The 16,992-nt window shown below is 36.3% G+C and overlaps 1 protein-coding gene across 1 annotated transcript; it reads left to right on the forward strand.

The window, feature by feature from the left end:
* Positions 1–2,276: 2,276 nt before the first annotated feature.
* Positions 2,277–7,542, forward strand: LOC125659428 (uncharacterized). The gene is made up of 2 exons (XM_048891127.2): positions 2,277–3,146; positions 5,923–7,542. Exons 1-2 carry the CDS (start codon positions 2,277–2,279, stop codon positions 7,540–7,542), a joined length of 2,490 nt encoding a protein of 829 aa, XP_048747084.2.
* Positions 7,543–16,992: the final 9,450 nt, after the last annotated feature.

Below are 16,992 nucleotides of genomic sequence, written 5' to 3' on the forward strand. Positions count from 1 at the left end.
CACCTGGTCCATCTTTTATAGGCGCCTGTGTGTAAACAATGGTGGAAATTCGAATCATGAATAAATAATTCTATTCGATCTATGTCGTCTCTTTTTATATTTTTGTTTATGTTTCATGAAGCTTATTTATAGGAAGCTTGATTTAAAGTTTTAAAAGAAATGTTTTGTTGTTTGGTAAACATATCGAAGAATAAGTTTTCTGTCATATTCTAAGTTTATTTACATGTACCCTCTAACTTTTAATCTATTGTGACCTATATTTTGATTGGTTGATTTAGATTTTTAATTTTGAAATTCGAATTTCGTATTTTGAATTTCGAGTATCGAATGAGCCTTCTGGGCTTTCGTACAAATGTTTTATGTGGGGGTATTCTGTGATTTTTTAATGGTAGAAATAAACTTTGGGCTAGGCTGACCTACATTTTCAATCATTTCTAAAGCAATTACAATTGGGAAAAGTTCTTTGATACATATCTGATATTGCGCAAGAGCATCTGACCACTTATTTGCAAACTATTTAGAACCCAGCACTGCTGCATAACCTTGTGACCCTGATGCATCAGTTTGTAAATTTAAATGATCCGAAGACATCCATTCTTTATCTAAAAAACAAAACAAAACTGACTTGCCATGAAAGTGTTGAATGAAATCTGACCAAGTAGCTAAGTCAGTTCTAGCTTCCATATCTAACTTAATATACCTTGTAGAATCATCTAAACCACAGGTGAGATTGATTAAACGCTGCAAAAAGGCTCTGCCTGGTACTACAGCCCCACATGCAAAATTTAAGAGACCTATGGCTGATTGTGTTTCTTTTAACGAGACATTTTTGCATTTTTTCAATTGATTAAGCGTTTTGTTAACATTGACAACTTTTTCATAGGGAAGTCTACATTCCATCGCTTCAGTATCTACCTCAATCCCATAGATATTTAACTTCGTTGTAGGGGGTTGTGTTTTTTGCATCTTTATCGGGATACCCACTTGTTTGCATAGAAATAAGAAACTTGTTAGATCATCTTTACATTGTGACGAGTTCGGTGGGCCTATAAAGAAAAAATCATCCATGAGAGATACCTGCTGCCTTGAAAACGTTTTCCATTATCCACTGTAACGCACAGAATGCCCTATTTTTGATAACAGTAATGAATAATTAAGAAGACTGTAAGCCTGAAAGTTATGAACTGAAGCCCTATAGAGAAAAATACGCGCCCCCTCCCCGACTTAAGAAATCATATTAAAGCATGGAGAAAAACTTTGAGGCAGTTTTAGCTGAAAACCCTGAATTCTCTTCCCACTAATGAGGATTTTGAAATTAGGGCAAGTTATTTTTTCATGAGTGTCAAGAAGTTTATACAAGTCAGCTTCTAACTTCTCCGGCAGCCTTCCCTGCCTACTTTGAAAAACGAAGCTTTGTGCTTGAGAATGAAGTACATCAGGCAATGGTTGTCTGTGTCAGACAGGTATCTACCTGCTTCTGTTACCTGGTATATCTTCACGAATGGCAATATCATTTATTGGTGGATTGAAATTAGATGTAGATGTGTATTCCTGACATAATCTGTACGTAGCCTTGCTGACTTTCGCTCAAATACCAATTCAACTATGAAAATATGACTAACGATTGTTCACTGTTGCACAATTCGACTAGCTATTAAAATCGATATATAATAATTGTAGCACATCTTGACAACCGTTTTCGTTTGTTGCTGAATTCCAGAAAACACATCGCCACCTATTTAATTGTTTTCCACAGATACGAACTCGTTATAACGAGATTATCAATCGTTATTAAGAGATACCCAACTCGTTAAAAACGATATGATCAACTTATTGTAACGAGATAATTAACTAGTTGTAACTAGGTAACTGACTCGTTATAACGAGATAATCAATGCGTTTCTAACAGTACATGTATATACTAACTTGATATAACGAGATACTAACTCATTATAACAAGTCACATCTTTTTTTTACCTTTTAAAAAATGAACCTATCCGACTTTCGTAATAATCAGCGTTATACTTTAGTCTGTGAATGGCGTTCTGTTTGTTTTGTTGTTTCTCTAGTTAGCACATGCTCTTTGACAGGTGCCCTTCTTGTTCCTAACGTCAACATTTGGAATTGTTTTCGGGTTCTTCTCGGGTTTCGGGAGCTTTCCTACTTTTCCAACTGACGCCGATATCACTGAAGTGATCGGCTTGACATCCTGGATTAACAACGAAACTGCGAGAGACATGATTCTACATTACCTTATACTGTGCCCTGAACAAGATATGTGTATCGGAGAGAAATTCAAACGGACATATCCTTTCACGTTACAACCAGCTTGCGTTCCGTGCGAGTGTGACGATTCCTGCGTGAGAAGAGCAACATGCTGCCCCTCCAAATTCTATAGACAGACACCTGCTCCGGACTTCATCCAATATCCGCGGACCTTTGATGACGAACAAGGTCCCCCAATGCACTGCCTGGAGCCATTGTGGAACATGAATGCGGAAGTAAAATCTGGAAAGTCGTTCTGGATGATCAAGACCTGTCCAGATGGCGCTGTTTGCATATTACCACCATCTAGAAATATTACGAAATCTACCCCAGTCACGTCTTTATTTACCATGGAAACGTACATCAATATCCAATGTGCCTTTTGTAACAACGAAGAAATATCAGACCTCGTTTTCTGGGAGAAGAAAAAGTTGTGCAGTAGTAGATCCGCCCTCTTGTCAAGAGAGAATCCGGATATGCTTTATAAGTCTGTATTTGAACAATTTCCGTTATGTAATGTTGGTTTCTACCCTCCTGCATCCGTTCAGAGTGTGGCGAACGCATGTTTAGGGGCAACACTTGATGTGAAATGTGAGAACATTGCAGATAATAGGATTAAAAATTACCTCATCGAAGCTTGCCAGGAGTACTACTTACCTTATTATACTCACAATAACATCTACAAAAACATTTACTGTGCAATGTGCATGTTTGACTTAAAAGATCTGTACATTCAGTACGAATTTCATGGTGGAACATATGGCACAATAGATACTATGCTAACCCCCTTTTCAGCCCTGATGGATTTCAAGACTGATGAAAAAGAACCGATCGCTAACACGATGAAATGTACAGCTAATCAAATATTTGACGAAAAACTGGTGAGTAAGTTCTTTCATTTCAACGTTTTATTAATAAATTTCTTTTTTCAAATTTAGTATTCCTTATATAATTAATCTAGGTAAAATATGACATCCATGCATACCGTAAGAAAATCCAGGTACATTGCATATCGTGACAAATTTAAAGTATACCTTGACCAAAATCCAGATACATAGTATGACTCAGTCTAGGTACATTGTGTATCATGACAAATTCCTGATATACCGTGACGAATTCCAGGTGCATTGCACACTATCCACCATGAATAAGTATACACATAACCTTTTAACACATTTTGGCATGAAATATATTCAATATAATGACAAAAACCTGAATTCACAGTGTTTAACTTAATTTCAATTTATCGCAGTAAAGTAATCAGCTAAGGGTCCGGTACAACTTCAAGATATGAAAGGTGAAGATAACGAACAGTGATCAATCTCAGAACACCTATAGTCAATAGAATATAAAGAGTTGGGCAAACACGGACCCATGGACTTGGGTGCATGAGTAAACATCCCCTGTCGCCCGGTCACAACCACCGTGAGCCCTACATCTTGATCAGGTAAATGGAGTTATCCTTAGTGAAAATCAGTGTGCCAAGAACCGCCTAACAATCGGTATGAAACATGTCAGAGCATTTCACACAATGATAGGTTGTATTGGCAAACTAAATTGTTATAACGACTATAGAATTTGCGAAATGCTGACTTTAAACGAGACCGTTGAAACTCCTGCACAATCAACTTGTTTTTTAGTAACCCGCATCGATTTAAAAACTGGTCATACGCAGAACAAGCTCTTGCCTATCGAATCAGTTGAGAGATATAAACACCATATCCAGGTGATAGCGGAATATTGCTACATAAATATGGGAAGTTGACAATAGAGAAGCTGACATCATCCTGTATATCATAAAGTTGAGTTGTTAGTTTGCCGTTATTATCTATTTTAATAAAATATCTAAGTATGAAGCAGAAGGGATGACTCTGTGGTGTCTTTTATTTCGAGTTCACAGGGATATATTGAATCGACATATGAATGAAAATTAGCATTGTTAATAAATAAAACGTCGTCGATATAAATAATTGTCGCAGTGAAGGCTAGAGCAAGTGATTTTTTCTTCTGATGTAGAAGTTTTTGAATAAATTCTGCTTCATATGAATATAAAAACAGGTCAGCTAACAAAGGAGCACAATTCGTGCCCATGGGAATTCCAACAGACTGTTGAAAGACCTGATCACCAAAGACTACGAAGATTATGTCAATGAGGAACTCCAGCATATTTTTAATTTCAACTACAGAGTACTTGTGCGTGGAATCAGATGATTTTTTTTTAAAATAATTAATCATTAGATATGAATATTTCCGTTTTCAATTTTTGTTGAAGAAGCAACTGGCTATAATGTCAAAAAGTCTAGTCTTTAATTCATCGTGAGGAATGGTCGTGTAAAGTGTTGAAAAGTCGTACGTTTTTATGTTCTTGATTTAAGAAAATCTTTGCGAATTCAAGTTTACTAAGATTGTTTTAGAATTTTTTTTAAATCCACATTTGATTTACACCACTTCTGGCATATGTAGTGGCGTTTGAAGTTTCTACTTCACAGCAGTCAATATTTTCGTGAGGAACAAAGATATAGGCTTGCTAGAACTATGATGTAGCTTTTTTTATGCATGTAACTTATTTCGGTGTGTGTATGATATGGTTATCAGTGTATATAGAATGAATTCCTGGCACAATGTGACAGAATACAGGTATATTGTATATTGTGACAAATTCCCGATATACCATCTCAATATGAGTGAAAAAATTCTCGACGGGACCTAAAACAAATAACGAGATATACCGTGGCGAAATCCAGGTGCATTGTATATTATGACAACGTTCAGATATACCGTGACACAATCAAGTTACAATGTGTATTGGATAAATTCCGGGTGCACTATGACAAATTCCGGATACATTGTATGACATAGTCCAGGTACATCGTATATCGTGTCAAATGCCAGGTTTAACGTGAAAAAATCCATGTACATTTTATATCGAACAAACTGGTACACCGTGACAGAATCCAGGTGATTTAATTGATTGATCGTATCCTGTTCAACGTCCCTCTCAAGAATTTTTCATTCATATGGATTGGAGACGTCACCAATATCGGTGAAGGGCTTCAAATCTAGGCATATGCTCGGTGCTTAAGGCCATTGGGCAGTGAAGGTCTTTAGCGTGCCAAACCTACTGTGACACAGGGCATCCATTTTTAAGGTCATCTCCGAGGACCCGTGACATTCACACATGATTCCGAGCGTTTGGCGATGGTACTCTCACTACCGGTTTTAACGACTTAATTCTGTAGAGGCCATGATTCGAACCCCAACCTCCCGTATGCGGGGCGAATGCTCTACCTCTAGACCACCGCGGCGATGGATTATATATTATGACAAATTCCAGGTACACCATGACAAAACCCACTTTTCAATGCTAATATCGTTGGAAGAAGTGGTCTAGCAATGCAAAAGTACGTCTGCTAACGACTAGGTTTTACTCATGTCCAGGAAATTAGTTAATCATCACGATTTTAAGACTTGATTTGAATGCCTCCTTTTTGAAATTTAGCTAAATCGTAAGTAAAGTTAGACATGCTTTGGAATTAAACAAGTATACAGGGCTCTCTCTTCTAGTTGTACATGCTGTCGGAATGAATGTTAAAAAAATCACAAACTCATGAATCGTTACATTAATTGAATTTCTGAATATGAATTGGTGTATTTTAGAACAAGTGCCAAGACATCGTGTGTGAACCAGAGTATGTGTACCAGAACCTGGCCTGTGAGCCCGTCTATCCAATGCTTAATGAGAACAACTACGAGTTAAATTTGATGGTTGTCCCAACAGATAGTAAAGACTCCATCAACATGAAAGACTGTATACTAGAGGTCTCGGAAATTCTTCAGGACATTCTGCGGAACAACAACTTGACAGCGTATCTCTGTAGAATGTCCACATTGGCTCCTGATTCGGGTGGAAATTTTTTGGCATTGATGATAGAACTGTCAGTAAATCATCTCCATAGCGTGGACTTGATGATAGAAAATTTTTTAAATATCTTTTCGATACACCACGAGATAACTATCCCCCCGTCGCCAGGAGCTCCTCTCGTTCACCTTTCTATCTCTGTTGTAGGGCAGAGTTTTCATGTCCACGGTAGTTATTTGTTTGAGAAATATATGTCCCATCGTTGTTTCCTGAATTCCATGACAGGGAATGAAATGGTGTTATATTCCAAGATAAACATGTTAGATGGTAATGAACATGATCCTAAATATCAGTACTGTACGACAGGCGACATGATGTCCATCGTAGCTGAATGGTATCGTTGTCCAAAAATCAAAATGAGGACAGCAGATGTAAGATTAGATGTGTCCAACTTCTCTGTGTGTCTTGTAGACTATCAAGCTTGCTTCTCTTCGATGTACTTCAAAGAGTTACCAAACAAACGTGGCGTTGAGATATGTCTCGATCAGTATCTCCAAGCTTCCAGCCTTATGTTGACGAAATCAGACGATAAGTTAATGAAATATCTGTCCCTGTCTTGTCTCTCTCTATCATCGCTTGGTTCCCTGCTGACCTTTATCACGGTTACTGTCAGCAATACTCACAAAAAACTTGCCGATATCAACATTATGATATTAGCTGTGTTCTCGATTTTAGCAAATACCGTTTACACTTTCTCCAAGTTTTTTCTGTGGAGTGAGTTGATGTGTATTGGTGTTGGTATGTTGGTTCATTTTTCGTGGCTCTCTGTCGTGTGTTGGATGAGTTTATCTACATTCCAAATCTTTCAAGCATTTACCTCCTTCAGTAACATAAACATGGAAGTTAGGTCGCGAGTACTTGTTAGTTTGCTGGTAAATTGTTTTATATGTTTGACATTAATCGCTATTAATGTGTCTGTAAGCTACACGAAGAGCGACGGAGAAAGCTTCGGTTACTCTCCTCGCACCTGCTACATAGCTGACCCCAATATGACCCTCTTTACTTTTGCTCTCCCAGTAGGTCTGGTCGTTTGTATCAATACTTTCATGTTTGTGGTGACAGTATCTAGAATCAGTACAAAGATTACCATTCGAAAATCGAAGGACCAGAAGAGCATAAGTTCCTACTTCCGGCTTTCCATCATTACTGGTGCGACGTGGTTGTTCGGGTTTTTGGCTCAGTTCACTGAGCTGCAATTGTTTTCTATTTTGCACACAATTTTCAATGGTGGTCAAGGCATCTTTCTGTATGTGGCCTTTGGACTGTCACATACTCTGAAGTGTCTCTCGTGCAGTCAGCCTCTAGAGTCTGAAAGTCTCGGGAAAAACACTAGTGAAAGTAAGACTGCTATACAATGAAGCAAGGTACATGTATATCAATTCTGGCAAACGTAGTTGTAGTGGATACACTACAATTTCTGTTCATCAGTTGCAGATTTCCCTGATTATTAGTTTATAGAGGAATTGTTATACAAGTATACCATGCACATATAGAAATATTAGATTGATTTGTCCAATTTTAATAAAATAATATGAAATAGAGATACTTATGATAAATTGATAATTTATTTTCGCATTTCGGTCAACTGGACAATGTCAAGTTCGCTGGAAAAATCCCCATTTGGCTCATCCAAACTGAATGAGAGTAGAAGTACCATAACTAAAAGTCTGTCAAAATGAGATTGGTCAGGGTAAATAAATGCATTCAAGTCACAATAAAAATTATGTCGGTTGAAATCTATCTATCTATTTATCTATCTATATGTCTGTCTATATACATGCACCATTATTACTGTTTGTGTCTATATCTTATCTTGTCTATGTAAAACTTATACGGTACCAATTTTGATGCACCAGATGCGCATTTCGACAAATAATGTCTCTTCAATGATGCTCAACCGAAATGTTTGAAATCCGAAACAACTATGAAGTTTTAGAGCTAAATATAGCCAAAAACAGCGTGCCAAAAAAGTGGAGCCAAATTCGTCCAAGGATATGAGCTATGCATGAGGGAGATAATCCTTAATTTTGAAATGAATTTCTAAATTTTATAACAGCAATTAAAGATACATCCGTATTTTCAAGTTAGTAACGAAGTACTACTTATCTTGTCTATCGATCTATCTGTCATGCCATTCTTTTTTTTTTTCTCTCGCTTGCATCTAATTTCCGCTTTGTTCTGCGTACATTTGATAGAAAGTTTTGTTTTTGTAATGGAGTTATATAGCATACAGGTAAATTTATAGTACGGTGCAAGTTCTGTGTTCAGTGTGCTTTGTTTCCCCTATATCTGACAAGCGCCAGGTAACAGGTATAAAAGCCTCGGTGTGTACTTAATAAGGACAATCTAATTAAATGGACCACGTTCTTTGCTTCATCTATGTATAAATATACTAATATATTGGTATTAAAAGTGAAGTCACAGGTCTTTTTGATTTGACCTTGAACTTAAAGATACTTCTTTAAAATTCTAACATGTTTCAATAAGATTTAAATTGGCATCACAAACTGTAGAAACCCCGCCTCCGCCATAATTGACCTCATTCACGCGAGACAATATCACTATAGGGACAATAGCACTCATAAAATGGGAAGGGGAACTTGTAAAGATGTCTTGTACATGTACAAGAATATTCGTTCCTACTGGTTTCCAAGGTTAAATATTAAATGTCAAGGTTATTGGAGATAAATCTTTAAAATCCTTGTTTTCTGATGTCAAGAACAGACAGGGATGTTGTACAATATGGCATGTTGCTAAGTATTGCCTTGCTATGCGGGGCTATGTTGGTAAAGTTTGTTATTTCATTTTGCTTTCATGGTACAAAAGTGAAATTACTCAACAAAACATAATTTTGATATACAGTCAACTGCCAAAAGTTTATAGACAAATGGCGGACGTCAATGTCTAAACGTCAACGTAATACGGATTTTCAGTGGTTATGAAATTACAAAGAAAATAAATCTTACCTCAGTATTTTGTTATATATCCCTTTGATCTGATCATTTTCAACATTCTAGAAGGTAGGGATCGATAGAGGTTCCGTATGTAAGTAACGGGTATGTTAATCCAGATGTCATTTATATTTCTCTCCAAGTCAGTGACATTGTTTATATTAGAAAGTCTGCGTTTCAGTTTATTTTTCAACAGAAACCAAATGTTTTTAATTATATTTGCATCAGGTGACTGTGCTGGCCAAAACATACCTGGAATTCTGTTTATTTGTTTATATTCTTGTACAATTCGGGCACGGTGAACCGGGGCATTGTCATCTTGAAATATGTAATCGTTAGTAGGAAAATTTTTCACTACAACCGGCCACAATTATTCTTCAAGGATATCAATATATTTATTTGCATTAATGTTGCCATTAACCACCGTTAGTGTGCCAACTCCATTCCAGGTAATGCATCCCCACAACATTAAACTCATAGCAGGTTTCGGTGGTGCGCCGGGGCTGATGCACGCTGGTAACCATTCTTCTCCTGCCTTTCTCCAAATATAAACTCGATTGTTTTGTCCCAAAACAACTTTACATTCATCAGAGAAGATCACTTTTGACCGGTTATAGTCAACAGTCCACCGTCGTTTACCTCTGGCCCATGCCACACGGTTTTTCCTATTTTGTTTCCGAATCCCAATTTTCTTCCTGCATACACGTCGATGGTACTTATTTTTTGACAAATAACGTTGAATTGATCTTTCAGACACGGGAAATTGCCTACCTTGATTAAATTGTCCTGTTATGTCTTTTAATGGAGTGGTACGGTTAAATTTTACAAGCCGCAATAGTTGGCGCTCTTCTCTAACGTCCATTTTTCTGGGGCTTCCCGATTTTTTAGCATTTCCCGCACTTCCTCGAATTTCACACCGTTTTACAACAGCATACACGGTTTTCCGGTCCATTTTCAATACCCTAGCAGTTTCAGAATAATTTCCCGTTTGTCTGTAACTGTCTACGACAATTTGTTTCACAGCTGGCGATAAATTCTTAGACTTTCCCATACATGTAGCTACATTCAGAAGCTTGTATCAGACGATCATCAAATAAATACCAACATATGACGTCACATATGACGACACAAGACCCTGTACTTATATGTGGTATGCATACGGAATCCCCGTTATCTATATATATAATTTACAAAAGAAAAAACAAGCCACTTCCGTGAAGTTGGAATTTAGATCCGCCATTTTGTCTATAAACTTTTGGCAGGTGGCTGTTTATATAAAGACGTTGCCAGATTTAGTATTAAGAGACATTGCTATAGAGTCCGTTGTTTGTCTCCTACCGTTTTGTAAAACCAAAGAGGACATGTTTCCTCTCTGTCGTCTGTCCCTCTGTCTGTCAGTCAGTCTGTTCAGTTGGTTTTCCAGACTTTTCTACTATGCTTGAGAGGATGAAATTCATTTGAAACTTGCAATGTACATGTAATTTCAGAGTGACAAACTACAGATCAGATTTGAATTTCGTAACGTTTGATAGAAAGGTAAACAAGAAATTAAATTTTATATTGTTACATTTTGTTCCTATCGAGATCGTGTTTCGATGGAAAGGCTTTAAAGGGAGGACTTTTGAATAGAGGCAGTCGACAAAACTCTGACACTGATTGTGTAAATAATCACGTTATTAATTTAACATTCCAAGGTTATTAATTGTAAAAGGAACATATCAGTGAAAACAAATATCAAATCTGTTAATTAATCACGCGAGTATTTTATCTGAAGTCGGTAAGCAAAGTTTGATCAGTCGACAGTACTCAATTTATTGTATTCCAGCAATCAGACTGAAATCGCAGGTATTCGAAATCGGCCTTCGAACAGTTGATAGTAAGTAAGTAGGAATACTAACAGGGTTCAAAAGTCCTTTATAGGTAATTAAAATACAAATATGAATTTTGTATTAGTTTTGTTATTTTGAAGGTATTTCAAGGTATGATTTCAACTTCTCCAACATCAACTTCCTATATTTATGCAGCAACATTCCATAATCACTTGCATATGGTGTCTACATCTTTCAATTGACTCGATAGGCATACATTTGTTCTGCGAATGATCAGTTTTTGAATCAAGGCAAGCCATTTACAAATAATTTGTACGGGTTTCAACAGTCTCGTTTAAAGCCAGCATTCCACACATTCTATGTCCATTATAATGTTCTAGTTTGTGAATACAACCTATCACTGGATCAAATGCTGCTTGATGTGTTTCATATCCAATTGTTAGGACGTTCTTAGCACTCTGATTTTGACTACAGATTGCTCCGTTTTCCTGATTGTGACCGGTAGACAGAGGATGCTTACTTCTACTAGGAAACTGTTCCCACCTCTAATATACCCAGGGGTCCGTGTTCTGTTTTGTATTGTTTATAGGAGTTATGGGATTGATCACTGTTCGTTATCTTCACTTTTTCATCTAAGGATATGAATTGACAATTTTTCCACGCTGCCCTTTATATGCCCCCCCCCCCTACTTTTGTGAAAGTATATAGTTTTTATCAATGTTCTACTCTCCATCCCACGTAGTGTAAATGTTTGGTGTTTTATATTGTTAGTAGACATATTGATTTTGTGCTTAGTGTCAGGATTTTGTTTCTCTTCAACCGTTTGTACAAAAGACAAGCTGATTAACCTTTTTAATGAAATGGGGTACGAGGTACATGGTTTGTCTCGCCGATCCTTCTACAGTTTTCCAGCTAGAAATTGCATATCGTCAGGATTGGATCGATGTCCGAGTGACAAACTGTTGATATTTATCATTATCAAACCACGAATGCCTGTATTCATGATATATATACGGTTACCAGGTTGTATTTATGACATTTACACGGATACATGGATTTATGATAGTATATAGACACATGCTTTGTATTCAAGATATTCAATTGTAAGCTTTGAAACAAGATCAATTCAAATATCATCAAAAACATGCCAGTCTTGTTGGGGCATCTAACCTTAACATTGCAATTTACTACCCCATAATGCCAAACATACCCCATAATGCTAACCATACCCCATAATGCTAATCATACCCCATAATGCTAACCATACCCCATAATGCTAATCATACCCCATAATGCTAACCATACCCCATAATGCTAACCATTCGCAAACGCGTCATCTTTGTGCTGTTTCATCACTGAGATTTTATTTCCAATGAAAAACTCACTGTGTTAACATATAGAGGATATTTAATGTTGTGAACGTATCTGATATTTCTTTTAAAATCCCACCTCGTGTCAAATTACTAAATGATTGAAAAATTTATGAATCCTATTTTTCTTGTCCATTAATTTCCGTTCAATTGCATATAACGTTAGTAGCAGATCAAGGCGATTTTAGACGGAAAGATTCTGTTTACAATGTCTACACAACAATAAGGTTTATAGTGGCTAATGGAGAGTAAATAATTTTCATATTTCGGCAGATTTTTGGCCGTGTATCATTATGCGCCATCCAAAATATCTTTACAGATACACGACGATTTTTAGTGACAAACAGACTCAAAATTGAATTTTGGTATGACAACTGCAAAGTTATGCATTTTAGTCTCCATTTCTGAATGCATCTAGATCAGTTGTAATGAATCTTCTGATGTCTTGTATGTAATGTATTCTGGTCGTGATATGTATCTTAAGGTATTTTGTTTGTATATGAAATATTGTGTTTATGAAAATGTGAACATGTTGTAGAATAAAATGAAATGAATTTCTTTTCTTGTTGCTTTCTGTATAACATCAAATGATAACATTGACATCACAATGTCACATTAAGCTATAATATCGACATCACAATGTCACACTAAACAATAACATTGACATCACAATGTAACACTAAACATTAACATTGGCATCACAATGTCACACTAAACAATAACATTGGCATCACAATGTCACACTAAACAATAACATTGGCATCACGATGTCACATTAAGCTATAATATCAACACCATAATGTCACACTTAAAACTAACATTGACATCACAATGTCACACTAAACATTACCATTGACATCACATTGTCACACTAAACAATAACATTGACAACACATTGTCACACTAAACAATAACATTGACAACACATTGTCAAACTAAACATTACCATTGACATCACAATGTCACACTAAACAATAACATTGACATCACATTGTCACACTAAACAATAACATTGACAACACATTGTCACACTAAACATTACCATTGACATCACAATGTCACACTAAACATTACCATTGACAACACATTGTCACACTAAACATTACCATTGACATCACATTGTCACACTAAACAATAACATTGACATCACATTGTCACACTAAACAATAACATTGACAACACATTGTCACACTAAACATTACCATTGACATCACATTGTCACACTAAGCAATAACATTGACATCACAATTCTAACCGCTCAAAACTAATATCTGGCTGTTCTACACGTAATTTCCATTGATTGTATCTTGTTTTACGTCCCTCTCGAGGACTCATGGAGATGTCTCTAAGATCGTTGCGGGACTTCACCTTTAGGTCTATGCTCGGTGCTAAAGCCATTGAGCAGTGAGGGTTCTTTAGCGTGCCACACCTACTGTGACATCCGCTTTAAACATCATCTCTGAGGACCGTGATATTCACACCTGATGCCGAGCGTTTGGCGATGGAACTGTCACTACTTTTGTTAACGACTTAGGTATGTCGCGGCCGGGATTCGAACGCCCTGCCTCTAGACCACCGCGTCAGTCTGTAACTTAGATAAAACGAGAGATGAACATGCAGATTTAATGTAAATATAAACGGCAGATTGTTTTTTCTTTCTTTAGATAATTTTTTGTAGATCCTTGCGTATTATCAGGAAAATTACCGTGAAAAAACTATGTTTTGCGAAGAGGTCTTGCACGTAGTTACCAGGAATCCCTAGATCGGTGAAATTAGCTACTAATAATCAGCGAATAGTAACTGGCTCCTTAGAAAGGGAAGAGTTCGCTACTACTAGCCAGCTACTTCAAACGGGAAAACTTAGCTACATGTACTTGTAGCTAATTAAATTGAGAAAAGTTAGCCACTAGTAGCCAGCTACTTAATGAAGTTAGCTTTTGATCACATCTGGTCAGGATGCTACAACTAAATATTTACTGGTTCAATACTGACCATATTGGGGCAAAAATATTACACATCTATTACTGAACCATATCCAGTTGAAAAATGTTGTGGCAATTAAAAATTTGAAAGGGCTAGGCAGAGATTATATTTTGTGGCGGAAGGATTGATTAATGAAAAAGTTCTAAATCTGCATGATATTTCAGTTTCTTTTTCATCCAGTATATCTTCTTTTTATATACTCCTATACGTATATTTCAGTTTTATAATTTATGTGCTCCTTTGTTAGCTGACCTATTTTTATATTCCTATGAAGCAAAATTTATTCAAAAACTTCTACGTGAGAAGAAAAAAATTTCTTGTGGTGGCCTATCGACGACGTATCATCTATTAACAATAATAATTTTTATTCATATCTCGATTCGATATATCCCTGTGAATTCGAAATAAAAGACACCACAGAGTCGTCCATTTCTGCTTCATACTTAGATATTTTATTGAAAGTAGATATTAACGGCAAACTAACAACTCAACTTTATGGCAAACGGGATGGTTTCAGCTTCTCCATCGTCAACTTTCCATATTTATGTAGCAATATTCCATTATCACCTGTATATAGTGTTTATAGCTCTCAAATGATTCGTTACACAAGAGATTGTTCTGCTTATGGTCAGTTTGTAAATCGAGACAGGCTAAGTACTGACAAACAAGTTGATAGTACAGGAGTTCCAACAGTCTCGGTTAAAGTCAGCATTTCGCAAATTCTATGGTTGTTAAATGTTATTATTGTATATAATGACCTTTATGTGACATGTTTTTGTTTGTTTAGTTTTTGTAGGTCTTTTATTTACCTAGTTTTACACTATGCATCTACAGTGTTCCATTTATGTAACTAATTTTACCTCGTTTCTGTTCCTTACTGTATGTTCAACGAATCAGGAGAGCTTTTGATCATCATGTGATCATTATTTATCTATTGCCCAGAAGGGAAAGCCATGTTAGTCGAGCTGCTGAATTTTTTGAATTTATACTCAATTTCCTCCGGATAATCCTTACATTTTTATGTTGTCATATCTTCCTGGAGTGTTCGGAATATGTGACGTACATGACCAGCTTGTCACTGCGATTGGATTGTGGCTGTTTGTCATTTTGTTTTTACCCACCCTTTTTTTATGGCAGGCAGCTGTTTATGGCATTTGTTGTCTGTTTTGGAATTGTATTAGGTTTATGAGAGGTCAACCTAACATAAATGTATACTGTACAGTTCTTATTCTAGTCTGGTTGACCCCCTTTTCTCCTATGTACATCTAGTTGCAATGCCATTATGGTGCAGGGGGTCAGATTGGATTATATTTTACCTAAGATGTGGAATACTCTTTATTTCAGTCCTCCTTTTCTGACCCCCATTTTTGTACTTGTTAACTACATGTATATCTTACTACTTTTCCGTCATTTACTTCAATAAATGACATTTGTTCACTTCTACATGGTGTTACGTGTTGTATGCCTGCTTTTAACACACACAAAAAAAAAACCCAAGTACAGTCGCATGGCAGGAGAACTAAGAAACATAAATAACTATATAGTTTGCCAATACAACCTATCATTGGGTCATATCCTGTCAGACTTGTCTCATACCGATTGTTAGGCCGTTCTTGGCACACTGATTTTGAATACGGATAACTCCGTTTACCTGATGAAGATATAGGGCTCACGGCGGGTGTGACCGGTTGACAGGGGATGCTTACTCCTCCTGGGCACCTAATCACACCTCTGGTTTGTCCAGGGTTCCGTGTTTGCCCAACTCTATAATTTTTATTGCTTACAGGAGTTATGAAATTGATCACTGTTCGTTATCTTCACCTTTATAGGAGTTATGAGATTGATCACTGCTCGTTATATTCACCTTTCATGATACAATTAGTTGAGACTTGGAACTAGTTCAGGTGGTGTAATTTATTAATTTTGTTAATTTTTTTTCCCAAATAGAACACAAATTCTTTAAAAAGTGTACATTAATTTACTCAAAATTTTGTTTAAAAATTCAGTATTTTTCGCCAATGATTTAAAAATTTGATCTCTAACCGCACATTTTTTAAAGTTCCATTTTAAATTTTAAGTCAAGACCTTGAAAATTATGTGAAATTTTAGAAATCGACATTACTTCTTATATGCCCTTTTAAACTCTCAGATTTGATATCATGAAGTTTTTCGTATATCAAGTGCAAATAGGTCATTATTTATTTCTATTACTAATATTAAACTATTTATTAATGTGTATTATTAGAAGACATAATTATGTATCCATTTTATGTAAGGATCGATTTATGTTGCTTATGTTGTGTTCACACCAACATACATATCAAGTTTAAGTGAATAAATCTTGAGTAAATTTCAAGCGTAAAAAGGTCATGCTTAGAACACCGTAGCTCAATAACAAACATTGTGACCCCAGTTTTTCTTTTTAATTTCATAATTCTCCATCAATGTGGAAATCAAAAATACACTTCCCAAAAATTGACATTACTCCAAATATCAGGTGCGAACCTCTTTAAAGTGAGAAAAGTTAGCTACTAGTAGCCAGCTACTTAAAGTGAGAAAAGCTATCTGCTAGTAGCCAGCTACTTAAAGTGAGAAAAGCTATCTGCTAGTAGCCAGCTACTTAAAGTGAGAAAAGCTATCTGCTAGTAGCCAGCTATTACGAGGAATAAAGACTA

This window comes from Ostrea edulis, chromosome 1 (assembly GCF_947568905.1).
Source record: "Ostrea edulis chromosome 1, xbOstEdul1.1, whole genome shotgun sequence".
NCBI lineage: Eukaryota > Metazoa > Mollusca > Bivalvia > Ostreida > Ostreidae > Ostrea > Ostrea edulis.